Source organism: Eulemur rufifrons, chromosome 7 (genome assembly GCF_041146395.1).
Source record: "Eulemur rufifrons isolate Redbay chromosome 7, OSU_ERuf_1, whole genome shotgun sequence".
NCBI classification, from domain to species: domain Eukaryota; kingdom Metazoa; phylum Chordata; class Mammalia; order Primates; family Lemuridae; genus Eulemur; species Eulemur rufifrons.
The window spans coordinates 282,053,655-282,073,228 of NC_090989.1; the positions used below are offsets into that span (position 1 = coordinate 282,053,655).

At 44.4% G+C, this 19,574-nt stretch overlaps 1 protein-coding gene and 1 pseudogene across 5 annotated transcripts in view; both read right to left on the reverse strand.

The window, feature by feature from the left end:
• RAPGEF1 (Rap guanine nucleotide exchange factor 1) overlaps window positions 1-19,574 on the reverse strand; it is a 137,138-nt gene that overhangs the window by 99,612 nt on the left and 17,952 nt on the right. Inside the window, exon 1 of one of the 5 annotated variants that reach the window (XM_069476995.1) lies at window positions 16,708-16,771. The exons of the other annotated variants lie outside the window; for them this stretch is intronic. Coding sequence (XP_069333096.1) covers window positions 16,708-16,771 — 64 coding nt within the window. Of the gene's footprint in view, window positions 1-16,707; window positions 16,772-19,574 lie in introns of those variants that run through there. 5 annotated transcript variants of the gene reach the window in all.
• Window positions 2,102-2,184, reverse strand: LOC138388713 (U4 spliceosomal RNA; annotated as a pseudogene).

Genomic DNA, 19,574 nt, shown 5'->3' on the forward strand with positions numbered 1-19,574 from the left:
CCTACTAGCTGAACAGGAAGGAATCTGTGCAGTTGCTAACACTTCTTGTTGCATGTGGATAAACAGAATTAACAGGCTGCCTGGCTAAAACAGGTAGATTCCCCGTCTGGCTCATTCTTTGATCTAAATTATTTTAGTTGGTTTGATTCATGGGACCCTGGCTAACGGCATACTCCAAACTCTTGGTATCATCCTCCTCGTAGTCATTTAGTCATAATAGTAGTATTAAATGTCTACATGAAGCCATGAATGCTAAATTGTCTCTCTCTGGCTGAAATGATGGAAATTCCAAGAAATACATGATAATGTAGACACCAAAACCCATGACTTGGTAAGGCTGAAAACCCAAAATGAAAGTGACTGAGAGTAGTGCTGATGCCCTAGGTTTTGGGGAAAAAGGAGAATTGTTAAATAGAATTTAGGAGGTTATTGGTTTGGACTGAGCTCCTGCACTAGGCCCAAGAGACCAAACCAACATGGAGTTACTCATGGCAGTGTTAGCCATCAGGATAAGGAAGTCCCCAGTGCTTTAACCTTTATAAGAAAAGTAATTTTTATATGACCAAATCCTCTTTTTGTTTTCTGTTTCTGTTTCTGTTTTCCTCAGCCTTTTTCTGTCTAGAAAACCAACCTCCTCTGCTCAGCCCCCCAGAACACTCACTCTATTTTTACAGATTCTGTAATCACAGGTAAAAGCCAATTCAGATCTTTAAATGTGTTGTAGCTTCGTCTTTTGACAATACCACCCTTTCAACCTCCAGATCCCACCCATTCCCAAGTCCTAGTTCCATTTTACCTTCCAGATATCCAGGGAATCTGTCCCACTGCCACCACCCTCATCCAAGCTGCTATCATCTGCCTGGAAATACAATTCAGCCTGTGAATTTCACTCTTGCCTTTCCAAGGCATTCTCCCACTGAAGCCAGATCTTGTCACCTTGTCAAAGCACAAATCTGATCTCCTCTCTCAATCTATCTCTTTCACAAATAAGCACACACACCACTGAAAACTCTTAATGGCTATTTAACTTGTCGGTGCTCTCAAACTCAAGGCCCAGACAGGGCCTAAAAGGTGTATCTCACCCTACCCACAAACTGCCTCAGGGTCTTTGCCCATTTGTTTTCATCTAGGTAGTATCTCTTAGATCCCCAAGGGCCCACCTCACACTTTACCTAGCTCACCCTGACTTATCCTCCAGATCTCAGCTCTGAGCTTTCATAATATTTATGAAACTGTGATTATGTGTTGGGGGAGCTATTTCGGTTTCTGCCTTTCTCAATCAGGGTTGCAGCAGAGACTGAAGCCTAATACCCTGAGGCATCCACTGGAGGTAATGAATTAACTTCTGTCCTATGCATCTAGAATGACACTAGCTACTTACCATTCCTGGAAGATCTGAGGAAATAGACACAGCTCTGTGTTCTGTGGTTCAAATGAGGAACCCAGGCTTGGAAAGATTTGTGCCTAATTGTGTTCGACACATAGTAGGTGCTAAAAGGTTTGTTGACTGAAAATGAAACAAGAAATTAATCAATGAACTGCCACTCAATGCTTCAATTCCTTTCACTGCATTAGGACTCCTAAGGTTTAAAACTCAAGCCAATAACAGTCTCAGCGTAAGGCCTCACCTATCTCCTCGCTTGCATGAGACCATTTATACCACTGGAATCACACTGAACACCACACACGGCACAATAGCCAACCACTGCACAGGAAGGACAGTGGGGTCCCACACCAGGCACACACTCTGGAGCCAGGAAGAGTGGAGCCAATCCCAGCTGGCCCACTGGTATAACCTTGAGCAAGTCAATTAACCCCTGAATCTGTTTCCTCCCCGTAAAGAGGGATAAATACCACCATTTTAGCCAGAGTTCTTTGGTGGCAAGGAGTAGAAACCCAATGACACATGGTTCACATAAAAAGGAAGGTGTAAGATAAATGTGAATGCAAGGAAAGCCCTACCCAGAAGTCAGGAGGGGTGAGAGGGAAGAAAGCGGCCCTGAAAACAGCATTCCCCACCTCTCCCTGCTTCACGGCCTTTCTGCACCGGGCTCCATTTTCAATCCAAGTTCACTCTCTTTGGGAGCTCATCCGCTCCTACAACTTTAGGGAAAAGTTTTCAATTAGCAATAATTGTGCCTCAGACAAACCTTATTGGCTACAACACTGCCACTGTGCAAAGCTTGCTCTTAGGACTTTAAATACAGTCTACATGCCACAACATCCCAATTTACACCTCTCATCCAGACTGTATGTATCTAACTGTCCACTCATTATTTCCACTTGGATATCTAAAAGGCACTTGCAGTTGAACACGACCAAGTGGAACTCTTGGCCTCCCCTATGACCTGCTCCATAACAGCCTTCCCCATCTGAGCTGACGGCAACTGTACCCTTACAGTCATAGCTGCTTGGGCCAGAAACCTTGGAGCCATCCTTGATTCTTCTTTTCCTCCCATAACCCACATCCAATCTGTTAGCAAATCCTGTTGGCTCTCATTTTCAAAACACACTCAGATCCAACCACTTCCCCACATCTCTGCTGTCCACCTGCATCACTGCACCAGCTTCCAGCAGGTTCTGCCTCTGCCCTGGCTCCCTTTATTCCCAACACAATACAGTGATCCTCACAAAACCCAAGTCAGACCACCTCCCTACTCTGCTCAGGACTCTGCAACAGCTGCGATTTCCCTTGTGATAAAAGCCAAGTCCTTGCAATGACTCCAAGGCTGGTATGCTCGTGCTCACTTTTGCCTCCTGGCTGTTGCCTCAACACTCCTACCTGATCCCCTGCCTGGAATGCCTGTGTCCCCAACATATGCTTGGCCAACTCCCTAGCCTTCTCCAAGACTTTACACAAACATCACCTCTCAATGAGGTCACCTCACTCACCCTATTTAACTCTGCAACCTGACCCCTTGACCCCTGGAACTCCTGACACCCCCTTTATCCTGCTGTGTACAGCACTTATTACCTTCTCACATACTTCATGTATAATCCACTAATGGGTAAGGTTTATTGTCTATTGTCTATTTTCCCCTACTAGAAATGTCAGCTCCACCAGGAGATCTACAACCCAAGTGACTAAAACAATGCCTGGCACGCAGCAGGGGCCTAATCAACATCTGTTAAATAAGCGCATGAACATGCTTCTTTTGCGTTACTGCTCCTTCCTAATTTGGAATTTGGGAGCACGTTGCGGCTGCTTGGCTCTAATTCTGCAAGACTCGTTAGCGCAAATGCCCACCAATGATTAGAATGTCTCTCTTCCTGGTTCAAATTCCTGAGGTGGAACCAATGGGCCCAGCTCATCTTTCCAAAGACCACACTCATAAGTCAATGGCCAGCTGCCCCTGGAAAAGCCATTTAATGCAGAAAGTCCTGTGGGAAAAACTAAGAAAGAGCAAAGCCACCTGGAGCTATCCTATGTGGGAGCAAACGCTCCCCACAGGGTACAAGCATGTGGCTGCTACAGCAGAGGCCACACCAAGCATCAGTGAAAGCCAAGACGGGGTCAGGAACAAGTTGGATCAAATCGGATATTTAGCCCCCAACCCTGGCCTTATGGGAGGAGAAGGCTGCTGAGGGGATTCCATGTATTTCAATGTCTGGCCCACCTAGAAATTACTCTTTCTAAGTTCCCTTAGGTAACTTAACCACCCTTCCATCTCATCCTAACCATAAACAGATTTGCTGACTTATGTAACTGGCAGAGACACTTAAAATGTTTTTTAAAAATTTGGCTGGGCGCGATGGCTCCCGCCTGTAATCCTAGCACTCTGGGAGGCCGAGGCGAGAGGACCATTTGAGCTCAGGAGTTCGAGACCAGCCTGAGCAAGAGCGAGACCCCGTCTCTACTAAAAATAGAAAGAAATTAGTTGGACAAATAAAAATATGTAGAAAAAAATTAGTCGGGCATGGTGGTGCATGCCTGTAGTCCCAAATACTTGGGAGGCTGAGGCAGAGGGATTGCTTGAGCCCAGGAGTCTGAGGTTGCTGTGAGCTAGGCTGACGCCATGGCACTCTAGCCTGGACAACGGAGTAAGACTCTGTCTCAAAAAAAAAAAAAATCCATTGAACTCTGCAGGCAAGCAGACGTTCTTTAGAGTTCCTCACTGCTACGGATTTTATAATCACCTTGTGGGCAGAATGATGTACACTAGCAGGGTAGTTCTGGCTCAGGGTCTCTTACAAAGCTATAGGCCAGATGTTGGCCAAGGCTGCAGTCACCTGAGGCTTCACTGGGCTGGAGGATCTGCCAAGAAGTTACATGACGAATAAGCAGCAGGACTGCTTAGCTTACTACGCGCTACTGGCGGGAGGCAGGTCCTCACCCTGTGGCCTCTCCTCACATGGCAGCTGGTCTCCCCCAGAGCAGGGGGTCCAGGAGAGACAGGGAGGCAGAAGCCACAATGTCTTGTATGACTGCTGCTGTATTCTACTGGTCACAGAGATCAACCATGACCCAGCATGGGAGGGGACTGTACCTGGTGTGAGCACCAGGAGGTGGAGGTCACTGTGCCATCTTGGAGAGGGCCTTCCACAGTCTGCTCATGTAGACCAAGGACTGTTTTTGAAGGACTCAGAGCTAACAAAAGGATTTTACATTCTAAAAGGTTATAAAAAAAGAAAATGGAGACATACATGTGACAGAGACCATGTGTGACCTGCAAAGCCTAAAATATTTACCATCTGGCTCTTCACAGAAAAAATTTGATGACCTCCAATGTAGACTGTATATTACAGATAATTTAATGGATTTTTCAAGAGTAATTCTGACTCCATGCAATGTTCTGACTTTAGAATCTAAACCCCTCACGTGAGTAATTCTACTGTTCAGTAAACTGTAGCTCTGAAAATTATAATATAACGGCAACCACTAAGAAATGAACAGCTCATCATAACCTGAATAGAGAGAAAATAATCAACAGTTCCTTGCCCATAAGTAGGTGACTGATAAAATACAAACTCAGTGAATGAATGACTAAATGAGTAAGAAATACTACAATGGCACATCTTGAAAGTATGCAGCCAGCCCCAAAGTATGGAAAATCTTTAACCAATGATATTTACAATATAAACACAACAAAGCGTGAAGTTTACATAATAATAGTCACAGCTGAAATGTATCGAGTGCTGACTCTATGCCAAGTATTGCCAAGTATTCTCTCATTCACTCCCCCTCACGCTCTGCACAGCAGCCGGTATGTTAGCTGCCTCCGCTTTACTGATGAGCAAATTGAGGCTGACAGAAACTACGTAACATCCCAAGAAGTTACATGATAAATAAGCAGCAGGACTACTTAACTGCTATGGCCAACCACATTAAAAATGAAGACCGACTTTGCATCCTGAATCTCATGCCTGAGCATCAGCGTGGCCCTCCTCTGGCCCACACTTCTCCTCCATGGAACCTCCCTGTCCCTCCCTCCCTGACACTCTGCTTGCTGGGATCCCAATCGAGGGACTTTAAGAAGGTCAAAGCTCTGGGCTCCCTATATAAGCAAGGTTATAGAGACCTGAAAGGCTTGACTGAACCTAATTACTCACCGATGTGCTCCCTCTACCCAAAGAGCTTCTAAACATTATTTTTTTACTGAGGTCTGTGCTTTCCAACCAAAAGTCATCTTTTCTGAGATTGTGGAACCAACACAGGACGGGCCACCTCTCCAGCTGCCTTCCTAAATGAGCTAAGTGGCCAGCAGCTGCTCTAGTCCGGGGCCAACAAGGTTTTGACACTCCAATGAGGAGAAGGCAAAGAGAATGCTGCAGCTCTTGCAGGCAAACTGAAGGGCACAGAGATCAGGACCCAGGACACACCGTAGCCACTGCACACAGAATTGAGCTTTAGGCCAATAGTCTCCTATGTGGACATAAACAGATCTCCCTCTCCCTCAATGGCCTTTGAGATGACTCAGCTTGTCCAGTCTTCAAAAACTCATGAACCTCAGGGATGTGATTTGCCCAAGGCTACACAACCAGCAGCAGAGCCACAGTTATCTGATGCTTACTCAAATCTTTCCACTTTTTGGATTCTGCTATTGAAAAGCCTGAAGTCCAGCTGGTTGAGGAGACAGATGCTGATTATGACAGATTCTGGAGGGAGGGAGACCGGAGCAGAAGGGGCTAATCTTGGGCTAGAGGCAGGACGTCTCCTTATCAGGGGCAGAGAGGCAAGGATAAAGGCAGACACAGGAAGTCAGAAGGCCTGGAGCCAAGCGGGATTTGAAGGGGGATTTGTATGACTATGTGGACAGGTGAGTCAGCTGACTAAGGACAAGTAGAAAGACTGTCAAAGGGCACTTAGAGACCAGCTGAGAGCAGAGACATGAATGTGTGTCAATAAAAGCCCTAATGAAACACCACTGTGACCTCAATGGGATTCTAATAAATACAGTTGTCCAATCCCACACAGTAAATATGCAAGGCACAACAAGATAATCAGCTCCCTCTGTCCATTCTGGTTATGAGAGGATAATCATCTACAAAAAAATTATTCCCGTGCCTAACAAGAAAAGAGAGGCAGCATTCTACTCTGCTCTTGGAAACAGTCACTATCAAGAAGGTAGAACAGAGAAGAAAGGGACTTTGACATCAGAGAGATTAGGTTTGGGTCCCAATTCTGCCACTTAGTTAGCTGCGTGATCTTGAGCAAGTTACTAGACCCTCAGTGACCCGTTTTCTCATCTGTGAAACAAATACTACCTACCACAAAGAACTCTAGTGAGGATCAAATACAAGATGCTCAGCTCACAGAAAGCTGTGACAGACAGTTTGCAAAAACAGCCAAACAATTCCCCTCCTTGTGTCCACACCTCTTTGCAAGGTGACCTTACAGTCTCCCATTGTGAGGGAGATGGAGGCAGAAGGGAGGGGTCTCTCCCTCGCTGCTCCTTGAATCTGGGCTGGCCTGTGACCTGCTTTACCCAAAGAATTGAAGTGGAGATGACACGGTACTGGTTCTCACCTGGGGCTGTAGGAGGCGCTGTAAGTCTCCTGCTTTCTGGGAACCTGCCAGGCTCCAGGTGAGTGACCCTGGGCTGGCCTGCTGGAGGCACAGAGACCAGCCTTCTCAGCAGCTGACTCCAGACACTTGAGGGACCCCAGGTGAAACCTGGAGCTCAGCAGTCTAGCCTAATCTGCCAACTGCAGAAGCATAACAGTTGTTATTTAAGCCCCCTAAATACTGGGGTGATTTGTCAGCAATGACTGACTGCTAGAGTGATAGTCATCGAAACAAAGCTATGATATTGACAACTTCTCTCTTATCCAGCAATTCTCTCCGTCATCATCGATTTTTCCTTCCCCACCAGATCATTCCCATCAGCACTCAATTATGCCATTATCTCATCCTGTATGAAAACCTTCCCTTGACGCCACCACCTCAACAACTACCACCTTGTGTCTCTGCTTGCCCTTGCAAAACTCCCCAAGGAAGCGCCCATGCTCCCTGTGGCTGATTTCTCTCCTCCCACTCCCTTGTATACTTTCTCCCCCAACACTGCACTGAAACTTATCAAGGTCCCCAATGACCACCAGGTGACTTGACCCAAATCGCACGATGTGTCACCATGGCTCCCTTTCTGCCGCTTCCTTGATAACACTTTCTGCACTTGTTTTCTAGGACACCAGTCTTCTGATTTCCCCCTATGTCCTGGAAGGTCTTGCTAGGTCTCCACTGGTCCTCCCATCTCCTCCACCTCCTAACGCTGGAGTGTCCTGGGGCTCAGGCCTCAGGCCCCTTCTTTTCTCTAACTCCCTTCCCTGGTAATCCCACCCAGTCTCATGGCTTTAAACACTATCTTTATGTCAACTGTCAACTCTCTCAAAAAAGCTTAGACTTCTTTTCTGAACTCCAGATTTTAAAACTCACGGCCTAATGGCCACTTCCCTGTAGATTGCTAACAGACATCTCAAACTCCATCTGTGTCAAACACAGCTCCCGACTGTCCCCTGCAACCTGCACTATAACGCCAACCTTCCAGATGCACAGGCCAAAAATATCCTGGTCTCCTTTCTCTCTCACACCCCATACCCAACCCCTCAGCAAATTCCATTAGTTCTTCCATTCAAAGTCATTTCAATCACCTTCAAGGCCTATCTCCTCTGCTGTCACTCTCTCCGGTCTACTCTGCCCCGGCCACACACTCCCATCCCAGGCCCTCCACACCAGCTCTTCCTTCTAGAGTGCTCTTGCTCAGACATCTGCAACACCCAGGCTTGTTCCTTACCGCTGAGCACTCCCTCCCTTTCAATTCTGTGTGAAACTAACAACCCTCTTCCCTGGCCCTGGACATCCTATCCCCTTCTTCCCTGTCTTCTCTATATGATGCCTATCACCCAAAAGTCTATGTATTTTACTTACTTATATATAAACTATAAATTCCAGAGGGTAGCCATATTTTTTAAATTAGGTATCCCCCTGTGCCTAGAACAGTGCCTGACATAGGACCTATTCAATAAATATTTGTTGGATGAATTAACCTCCATCAATCAATCAATGAACAAACATAGAAACAATGGATTTTTTTTTTTTTAGTACAGTATTCCATTTAATGGTAATGGAAAAATACTGAAAGCCTCTACAGACAATCCCATCAGTTTCTTCAAACCTTCCGTCATCTATTTTCTCCTCATTATAGTGATAATGAGGACCATTTGCACGAAGGACGAAGACCTGAATGTGAGTGACAGACTAGAGAACCAGACACTCAGCCAGCACTAGCAATCACACACCTGAGGCAGCTGGAGGGTGATATTTAAGTCTTTTTCTAGCCAGAAAATTAGAAGATTCTTTGACCTTTTGTAACTGTGAGTGGCCTGCTTCTGATTTCCAGAGTAACTAACAATGACTGCAGAGAACACCCAAACCAAAAATACACTAGGTTAGGGGTTGGCAAACTTCTGCCCTCAGCCCAAATCCCACCTGTTTGTTTGTGCAGGCTGTCTGTTTACAGCCGACAAGTAAAGAATGGTTTTCATATTTTTAAATGGTTTCATTTTAAATGGTTATATGGTATCTACATAACACCCTTCATTTTGCTTCTTGGCCCTGCAAAGCCTAAAATATTCACTGTCTGGCCCTTTAAGAAATTTACCGACCCCTAGGGGCAAACTCCTTGGCTGCAGTCCACAGGGTCCCCTGAAACTGTCATCCTGATATTTTGACATACAGTGACTTCTGAAACCAAATGCCCTCACTGAAAAGAAATTTGAAAGGTAATTAGATATAAAGTGGCTGCTGGCCATTCCTATTATCTTAAATAACGGTGACACCCTCTATACAGCTGGAAAAGAAATAGCCAAACACGGAAATGTATTTTACGCAGGTTCCCAGGGTAAAGTATATCCTAAAGCCAATGGCGAGCGATAGACATTGTTCTAAATTTGGAGATATCTGATGACAGAGCCAAGTTTCCTTCCCTTTTCTTACCCACACCCAAAACAACACCCCACACTTCTCATGAGAAAAATTCCTTCACACTTATGGTTTCCATTTCCTACATCTGATCTTTCCCTTAATAAAAATCCAGTTTATGAGATGCTTGAGTTACATGTGAATTGCTCACAAATGGAAGCCCCTAATGTATACAGTCTTTTAGTACCATGCCTGGCACACAGGAAGCCACTGGTATTTCTCTAATATTATATCCCAACATGGTATTATTGTATCACATTACATATTATATATGAGACATAATATATAAGGTATTGCATAGACAACATATTGAATAAGTATTCTATAACATGTAGATATAAATATAAAATATATAATCACAACATATATGTTATATTGTTTTATTACAGACATTATTATATCGTCGTTACATTGCTATCCCAGCATAGGAGACATAAAGCTACAAACTAACTGCAAGACTTCAGACAAGTCACTTCATTTCCCTAAACCTCGATTTCTTCATTGGTAAAATTAGGGAATCATTTTAGAAGATTTTTACTGTTCCTTTCTAGCTTAATATTTCTGTGATTCCAAAAGCATGTTAAATAACCTTTTGCTTAGCTTGTTCTCCTACCCTGAACCTATTTATTATTGTATCCCAACACAGCTTCGGACCTCACCAATAAGCAGGCCTAGACACGGTCTTCATCCGTTATGCTTACTCTCACACACCGATGCACTGCGCTTGTCCAAACCACCCTCACAGCAAGCTGTTTAATACAGTATATACATCTTAGTAACAACTGAGCTGGTGCCTCCACCCTGTGTGAGCACTGGGGAAAACGGGAATGAGTCAGCCCTCAACAGAAGCAGTGAAGAGGAAGAGCTGGGTCACTGGTCACACTGACTAAGAGCCAGCATTACATTGACCGTGCTAATAGCACTTCTGGGCTTGCTCTGTCCCTGTCATGTGAGGAAATTAAAGTGTTTAATAATTGTTGCTCTCTGGGAGGCAGAAGAAAAGGCTGTGATGGTAAGTGCATATCCTTAAATGAAGCCTCGTGTCTCTTCTCTATGAAACTCGGCACTTGGATGACACTGAGTCAAGCCTAAAGCAAAGGACTGTGGGAAATCAGAATTTTATAACACAAATGGACTCTTAGCACTGATAATGGCTTTTGAACTTCCCATATCCTTTCCCTGAGCCCCATGCCATCAGATAACTCACCACAATGGCATTAGATAAGTGTAGTTTAAGTTTTATAAGAGGAGCAATTTCAAGATGACAATATTCAATGCTGATGTGCATGTGACTGGCTGGTAAATTTCTGTTACCACTCATGAAAATGTTAACAGATATATCCCTTTTGGAAAACAACATTGCAAGAGATCCTTAAAGCTACTTCTATGTTCCTGTCTTGGGAACTTTACACTGGTAACTTATCCTAAGGAAATCACTCAACAGAATCACAAAACTATATTAATGAGGTTATCTACTGCTACCTTACTTGTACCAGCAAAAAGGGGAAACAATTTCAATGTTCAACAGCAGGTGAAGTTATGCAACATTAACATGATGGAATGTCACAGTCATTATAGTAGCTATGAAGACCACACAGAAGCATGAAATTAAAGGAAAAAACCAATTATTTGCACGATTAAAACTATATGAAAAATATGTCTGTATGTGCAGCAGCTCTGGAAAAGAATAACAGCACCAGCTAACACTTTTGTTGCCTATGTTGTAGGTCCTTTAAGTTTAGGCACTCAACATGCATTGCCTTCTTTGCATTTTGTCAATTTGTTCCAATATTTTCCTTGAATAATGTAACAACATTTCAATTAAAATAAAATGTAACTTCTCTATATGTGACCTCAAAGTAATAATAATAAACACTTACTAGACACTTACTGCATGCCAGACACAGTTCTAAGCACTTTACATATACAGACTCCTTGATCCTCACGCCACCCTATGAGGGGGTACCTACAATTTGCAGTGCCTACAATTGAGGCCCAGAAGTTAAGTAATTTGCCCATGGTCAGCCAACTAGAAAGTGGGAGAACAAGGACTCTACCCTGCCACCTGGGCTCCAGAGTTCAAAAAAATTTTTTTCAAAGAAATTCAGCACTACAAAAGCACACCTATGACCCTGGAGCTCAGCCGGACCTGCTTTCTAAGTAGGTACTGGACACTCTAGGAGCTTGTCAATAAGAATGGCAGTGACCAGTGCTGATGGGCATTGATTCACAGCCCTCAGGGGGACCATTAAGATCATCAGGCACATGATACCCCCAACTGAGAGAAGGAAAGGGGCAGAGAACTACCCAAACTCACACAGCTAGCGGGGACTGGGTCAGAGCCAGGCCTGTGATCCATGCCCATGCACCTGGTAAATCCAGGGTTCTTTCTACTATGCAGTGTGTGATAACAAGAATTACTACTATTCCTTAAATGCTTACTGTATGCTAAGGGCTAGAAGCCCTTTACATGAATTATCTCATTTAATTCTCACAATAGTCCTTTGAAGTAGCCATTATTATTAATTTCATGTAGCGATCGAGAAACAGGCTTGGAAATGTGAGGTAATTTGTCTTGCCTTTCTTATTAGCTACAAGGCACTGAGCTAGTGGTTGGAGTGCAGCACCCAGTCCTTGTGCTCTCTGGATCAATATTAATTAGCTGGCATGCGGGCATCCAGCTGTCCAGATGCTTCTTCACTATCTAGCATGTAGAGGCAAGTCTAAACACCTTTGCTGGCTGGAATCCAAACATTTCTAAATTTGTCCCTATAGTGGAGCAACCTCTGGCAGGCGGAACTGAGGCAAATCTTCAACCCACCCCCACCACCCACCCCCATCCGCAGCCCACCCTCTCCTGCCAACCTCCTTCCCAGCACAGCAAAGCCACAGTCAGCACAGGCCCGTGGGCTGAAGCCTTTTATAGTCAGCTCTTCCACCCAGGGTGTTAATTTCGTTCGCTCACACCCACACTGTGTACAAACATGCAAATCATTAACATTTCCATTTACCAGGCTGGTATAGCCCTGAGCTGCTGGGATTTTTGAAGGAGATAACAATTCAATTTGCAATTACTGCTGCAATTTTTAATTTCCAAGGAAACTCCTGTGCAAGTTGTACTCCCAAGAGACAAAATGAACACTGTAGGCAACGCTTCAAATTATTTTTAGGAAAGGAAGAAAGAAAAAGAAAGAGAAAGCCAGCCAGTCAGGCTTGAGTGAGGACAGGGGTGGGGGAGGTGGTATTATAGGCCTATTTCAGAGAAGTTCAATTTGGCTCTGAATTTCAAAGTTTCCCCAGGTGATTGAATCAACAATTAAATGTTGACTCTTTATAGGGGCCTTCTGTGAAGCAGTCTTTTGCCACGTGAACAATCATCAATAAATTTACTCTTTCTAAATTCAAAATTGCTACAGGATAGGGGAAAGTGTACCTATTTTCATTCCCCAATGTCTCTACTTAGCGGAGAAAGGCTAAGAATGAACATTTCCAAGTTGCATATAACCATGAACCCTATAACTGCCAACACTGGCCGTTACCATTTACTGTGCACCACTGTGCACCAGGAGCACTGGCTCTGCCCTTCACATGCCTACCCTCATTTATACCCAGGGCGACACTGCAGCCAGGAGGACTTGCAGAGGGCACAAGTGCCAGGCACTGTGCTAGTGCTGAGGATAGCACAAAGAACCGGGCAGACAGCACTCAGCATTGGAGCCACTGCCTTATCCCACTTCCCATCTTATTTTTTCTGCTTGGGGCCTGCTGGAACTCACGATGGTAATACAAATGAGTCAAATTTATCAACCACAAAAAGCATCCATTACTGTAAAAAACAAATATGTTTTGGGTCCTGAGAGCTATAAAAAAAAAATAAACCCAGACCAGGTGCAGTGGCTCACGCCTGTAATCCCAGCACTCTGGGAGGCCAAGGCAGGAGGATCGCTTGAGCCCAGGAGTTCGAGACCAGCCTGAGCAACATAGCAAGACCCTGTCTCTACAAAAAAATACAAAAATCAGTTGGGCATCGTGGTGTGCGCTATAGTCCTAGCTACTCTGGAGGCTAAAGCAGGAGGATCACTTGAGTTTAGGAGTTCAAGGTTACAAGAACTTCCAAATGGCACAGGCCACTGTAGTCTCTGAAACCTGATTGTTTTTCAAGGAGCAGCCAAAGATGTAAGAGGACTCCCGACTGTAGCAGTGAGACTTCCAGGTGGGTCGGCCAGTCCTGACTGTGTATGATACGGAACTTTTCTATGCTGGAGATTTGCCCTGATACAAACAGATCAATTTAAAGTGGCACTATGATCGCACCACTGCACTCCAGCCTGGATGACAGAGCGTAACTCTGTCTCTAAATAAATAAATAAAACCAGAACAAGAAGTCAGAAGAGTCTAACAGCCCCTCGCTGGGTGCCTGTCCTGCACTGTTCAAAGTCATTAGAGAGGGGTTTCTCTAGCAGGCATGAAATGCTTTTGAGGGCAACAGCAGGCAGAGGTAGGAGGATTCGTGTTTCTCACACTGCCACTTCAGTTTTCAACTTTCCATGTGTACAATATGAAAACACATGTCAACAGTCCAAAGGGCAGATAACATTTCCTTTAAATCTGCCTTTGGAATGCACTCTCTGGTCAAAGCCTATATTCTCCAGAGCACCTGCCAACACAGGGCAACCAGCTGGGCAGAAGTCAGGGGCTGCCTAGGCTGTCCCAGCTGCCTGTCACAAATCCACACGGGGACATGCCCAGGTTTCCCATTTACCTGCCCCTAAAGTAGGCATTGACCATGCTGCTTGCCCTGGAACCTAGAGCCATCATTATCCACCATGATTTCACAACCATGTTGAATGTGGACTGCAGAAAACACACTCAGATCAGGGTCAGGGTGGTGCCTAGGATTCATTAAATACAGCTCCTAAATACTGTTCTAAAATCCCATTTCCAAAACATACACATCCTTTAAGGACAGATAAGCTATGAGGGACTACTCCACACCCTTGTCACTGTAGCTCCTTGGCAGGGCATCGTTCCGTATGAAACACAGCTTTGCATTCTGAGATAGACTCTGGACTGAGGAGGTCTACCCCACACAGCAAAGACATCCTCTTGGTCAACGGGATCTGCGAAGGCTTAGACATCAGAGGCCATGAGCTGCTTGCTCTGTTCTCTTTATCCCCAACTCACTGTGGATCTTGAGATCCCTACTATCAATAGTGATCCTACAACTCCTCTCATTTAAATTTCTGACCATAATTAAACAAAATAGCAAAAAAAAAACATAAAACCTTTCTTTTTGTCTGTAAATCCAGCTGTTTCCCATGAAAATTTTAAGTTTTAGGCCGGGCGTGGTGGCTCACGCCTGTAATCCTAGCACTCTGGGAGGCCGAGGCGGGTGGATTGCTCAAGGTCAGGAGTTCGAGACCAGCCTGAGCGAGACCCCGTCTCTACTAAAAATAGAAAGACATTATATGGACACCTAAAAATCTATATAGAAAAAATTAGCCGGGCATAGTGGCGCATGCCTGTAGTCCCAGCTACTCGGGAGGCTGAGGCAGTAGGATCGCTTAAGCCCAGGAGTTTGAGGTTGCTGTGAGCTAGGCTGACGCCACGGCACTCACTCTAGCCTGGGCAACAAAGTGAGACTCTGTCTCAACAAAAAAAAAAAAAAAAAAAAAGTTTTAACTCTTACATTTTTCTAAGGAGAACCAGAGATGACTCAAAACTAAGCAAATATATTAAAGTGATGCTTCTGAATTATTGGATCAATGCTGACTTCCTTCTAGGTGGCTGGAGATACCAGCCCACGTGGCACTGAATTCAGAAGAATGGAGCATCTCGACCAGCCTCAGTAAGTCCCCCGTCTGCTAAGATTCATTCTGAAGGACACTGCACTATGGCATCATAGTCAGGACTGGTTTTTTAAATTTTTTTTTAATGTGTAAAAATACATTAAAGTATAACAAACCTCATATATTCATCCATCCATTACCTGGATTCTAACAGTTGCTAAATATGTCCTATTTTGCTTATCTGTAGGCTTCCGTTTATTTATTTATACAGTATATTATTTTGTTGAACCATTTTAGAGTAAATTATAGATGGCACAACTCTTCACCGCTGCATACTTCAGTATGACTACCCAAAACAGAGCATGCACCTGCGTGGCTCAGTACATTACACAAAATAATACGAACAGTTCCCCATTATAATCCACTACCGAGTTCATATTCAAATCTCCCGAACTCTCCTCCAAATGTCTCTGACAGCTGTTTTGTTCAAACCAGGATCCAATCAAGGATCATTGCGGAGGAAGCTTTTCAAAGTGACATGTGAGACAAAAGAATCACTGCAGGACAGTCAGAAGGGCCGGAACCTGGCAGTAATCAGCATCCCACCTATCCCATCCCAACCCTTTTAAAAAGAAAAAAAATCCTACTATTTGGCCACAAATGACAACTAATGTTAACATTCCCATGCATTTTCTTCCAGTTACTTTTTCTTTTCATAAACACACGCTCAGATATACAGTTGTGAATGAACTATCTTGCTACAGATCAAATGCTACTGCGACTTTTTCTGGCAAGTGGAGGTAAAGACCTGGTGAAGCCTTGTATGTGCCATCTCTGCCACGCCTGCCAGACTTGCCAAACTGCTGGCCTCCTGGGTTAATAACTGTGAGAAAAGGCCACTGAGTGCGTCAGAACACTGCACTGCCCTGGGACACTGCTAAAGGTCCCCAATTCCAAGCACACCACTGCACTGCTTTGTGGCCCCACTGGCTTCCTCCCCCTCAAGCCAATTCGAACCCTCAAGAGACAAAGCAGGTGTTAAAAAAGGTCCAAGGTGGATACACATGAGATTTTCTTTTTTTTTTTTTACAGAAGATACTTTGAACTCTCTGGAAGAAAGGTGCTAAATATTTAAAAGCCATTAATAACATTCTCTAAACCAAAAATATCACAAAAGACTCTAACTCCTGGGTATCAAAACTTTGACTTGGAATATTTCTTAAAAAGTGAAAATTTGCAACAAACAGATATATACTATACTGAATAAAACATCTTGGGCTGAACTAAATTCTCAGCCAAGCCATCACATTGAGATATGAACCATTTTATTCCTTAGGAGAACTGTCTGTTAATTTTCTTCAGACCACGTTAGACTGCAAGTGTTTTCTGATCTGGAAGGTGTTTCCCCGTGTAGTTTCAGCGCCGGTGTTGAACCAGAGTCTCTCAATAGAAGATTGTCTCCTGGCTTCTTCCTGGAAATGAAGCCCAGGCCTTTCTTACCTTGTTTCCAGGGGCACAGATGGCTTCGTTTCAGGGGTTTCTGTTTTTCAACAGCATTGCCCATTCTAACGCCAGAGGATCACAGGGCCCTTCCAAGCTCAGGTGTCTTTGTTGAACAGCAAATAAGGACTGAGTCGGAACGCAAAAAGGGATTCATGTCTTGGACATCCCAAATCACGCAGCAGCAGAGCCCTGGCTAACCCTCGCAAGAACGTGAGGAATTCTGCTCTGAAAAGTCTTTGCCTTTCAAACTCTCTTTGGTCTCAGGGAGGAAATCAGAAGAAAAGGCTTGCTATCGCCCTACCGGTGAGCCACAGTAACCGGTCTATATTAAGCAGCTCTTTCCCCTCCGGCCCTGCTTTGACACATTACTCATCTGCGCAGCAGCAGCTCAGAGAATGACTATACTTCCAAACACTTTCAATACTGCTTTTCCCTGGGGGAGAAGTGGGGAATTGGGTGATCAAAAAGCTGAAAGTCATAAATGGACCATTCAGGAGTGTGCGAGGAGAAACATTTTCACACAGACCCTTACGCTACACCTTCTGCTTAAAAGTCTCACTCCTAGACCCGTGTGCTCCATGTGACAAGTACCATCAGAGAACACAAGCTGATTTCATTAAACTGCATTTCCAAGGGAAAAACAAAACAAAATATCAAAAATCAAGCTACACTTCAGTTTCCAAAGAAGAAAAACCAAGAGGGACAAACACAGCTAAGAATTTATAACCTCAAGTTCCAAACTTCCACTCCACTTTGGGAACAATTTTGCTGGAGAACATGTTATGCCACCTAAATTTTGAAAAAATGGATTTCCTGGAAGAAAACAAGGGCATGAAATCATACACTCTTGGTAAAAAGGAAGAAAATGTCAAGGTGGATGAAAAGATTTCGTTTATTTCAATCCCAGAGTTTGAGGCTAGAAAAGTTCTTAAAGAATCTCCTGTGACATAACAGGTAAGAATATAGTTCTGGAGCCCAACCACCTGGATTCAAATCCCGGCTCTGCCACTTGGCTTTGCCCACTGAGCACAGCAGCCTCAGTTTCCTCCCCTGTTAAATTGGGCATAGTGCTAGTCCCACCTCCTCAGCTGTAATGAGGATCGAATAAGAGAGAATGTTGGTGAAGTACTCAGCTTGCTGCCCAACACTTAGGAAGCCCTTGGTGAATATTTGTCATCATTTTTATATCTTAGACTGTGAAACCACAGTAACTGAGATGGCAGATTTCTGGCTTCAGTCAATTTAGCCAAAGGCACCAAAGTAAATTTATTCTATGGAGTTGGACAGTACAATATGGGTGCAAAGTATAGAAGTGGAGTAAAATTTGAAGACAACATTTCAAAAAAGACCCATAGAACCAAAGAAACCAAGTCTAAGAAGCATTTAATGCTCTGTTACAACTTCTGGGCACCACGGACCATTATGTTACACCAGCCCCTGCCTGTTCTGAAGGAGGGAGAAAGAATCTTGCCAATTTATGCAAAATGAACAAAGACAAATCCAAATCTCTACGAGATCTTAAGGCTTCCTATTTTGATCTGCCAATATAGAAATAATTTTTACAAAATCATAGCCTGAGATTTCATACTTAGCAAATAAATAGCACATGTCTGTTTCAAATAAATAGCAAATGCAAGAAGGCCCCCTACTCCCTTCTCTGAGCCACTGAGCTTCTGCCCAAATTAAATTGGCAGCCACAAACTAGAAAAAAGCAAAGGGCCGGAACCCCCACCACGCCAGAGGTGTCCACTGAAACCTAACAGGTGCACGGCAGAGTACCTGGCACACAGTAGGTGCTTAATAACTCTGTTGAACAAATGGGTGGAAAAATGAAGTAATAAACAAATGAGAATTTTCCACCCCCTCCCCACAATGATTGCCCCCACCCCCCAGAATGGGTTAACCAGAGTTTCTAACCCACAAATATTTTATTTATTTATTTATTTATTTATTTATTTTTTGAGACAGAGTCTCACTCTGTTGCCCAGGCTAGAGTGAGTGCCGTGGCGTCAGCCTAGCTCACAGCAACCTCAAACTCCTGAGCTCGAGCGATCCTACTGTCTCAGCCTCCCAAGTAGCTGGGACTACAGGCATGCACCACCATGCCCGGCTAATTTTTTCTATATATATATTTTTTTAGCTGTCCATATAATTTCTTTCTATTTTTAGTAGAGATGGGGTCTCGCTCTTGCTCAGGCTGGTCTCGAACTCCTGAGCTCAAACGATCCGCCCACCTCGGCCTCCCAGAGTGCTATAGGATTACAGGCGTGAGCCACCGCGCCCGGCCTCTAACCCACAAATAAACTCTCCTCTCCTAGCAAGAGTCAAAGGGCATGGGCCGACTGGAGCACCGTTTCATCCACTTCCCCCACCCCTCGGCTCAGGCAGTTCCCCTGCCCTGGAGTTTCTTCCATATCTTTATTTCCCTTATTAGTCTATAAAGCCCTTGAAGTTTGTGGCAGCTACTCGCAGTGCCTGTGGACACACACTCACAGAAGCTGGGCTCAGGTGCCAGGCTCTGCCATTTCTCAGCTGGGGGCTGACATGTTCATAACACGTTTCCATGAGAAAATGCATCTCAAGTTCCAAACAACTAATTTACTGATGAACTTGAGAGATCAACTCAAGTTCCGTTCCTTGAGAGAACAGCTCGGAAATGAGGACCCCGTGGTTCAACTGTTTCTCAGGTAATCATGGCCCCCCAGAATGATTCAAATGTGAACTGTTCAGGGATAGGGGTGGGGGAGATAAACAGAATAGTTTATTCTCAAGAATTCCTCACTAATCCCCAGCTCAGAAAGTGTCTTTTAGAGTCATCCCCAAAAGTGAATATGTTGCAGCCCAAGATGAGCCCATCTCCAGTG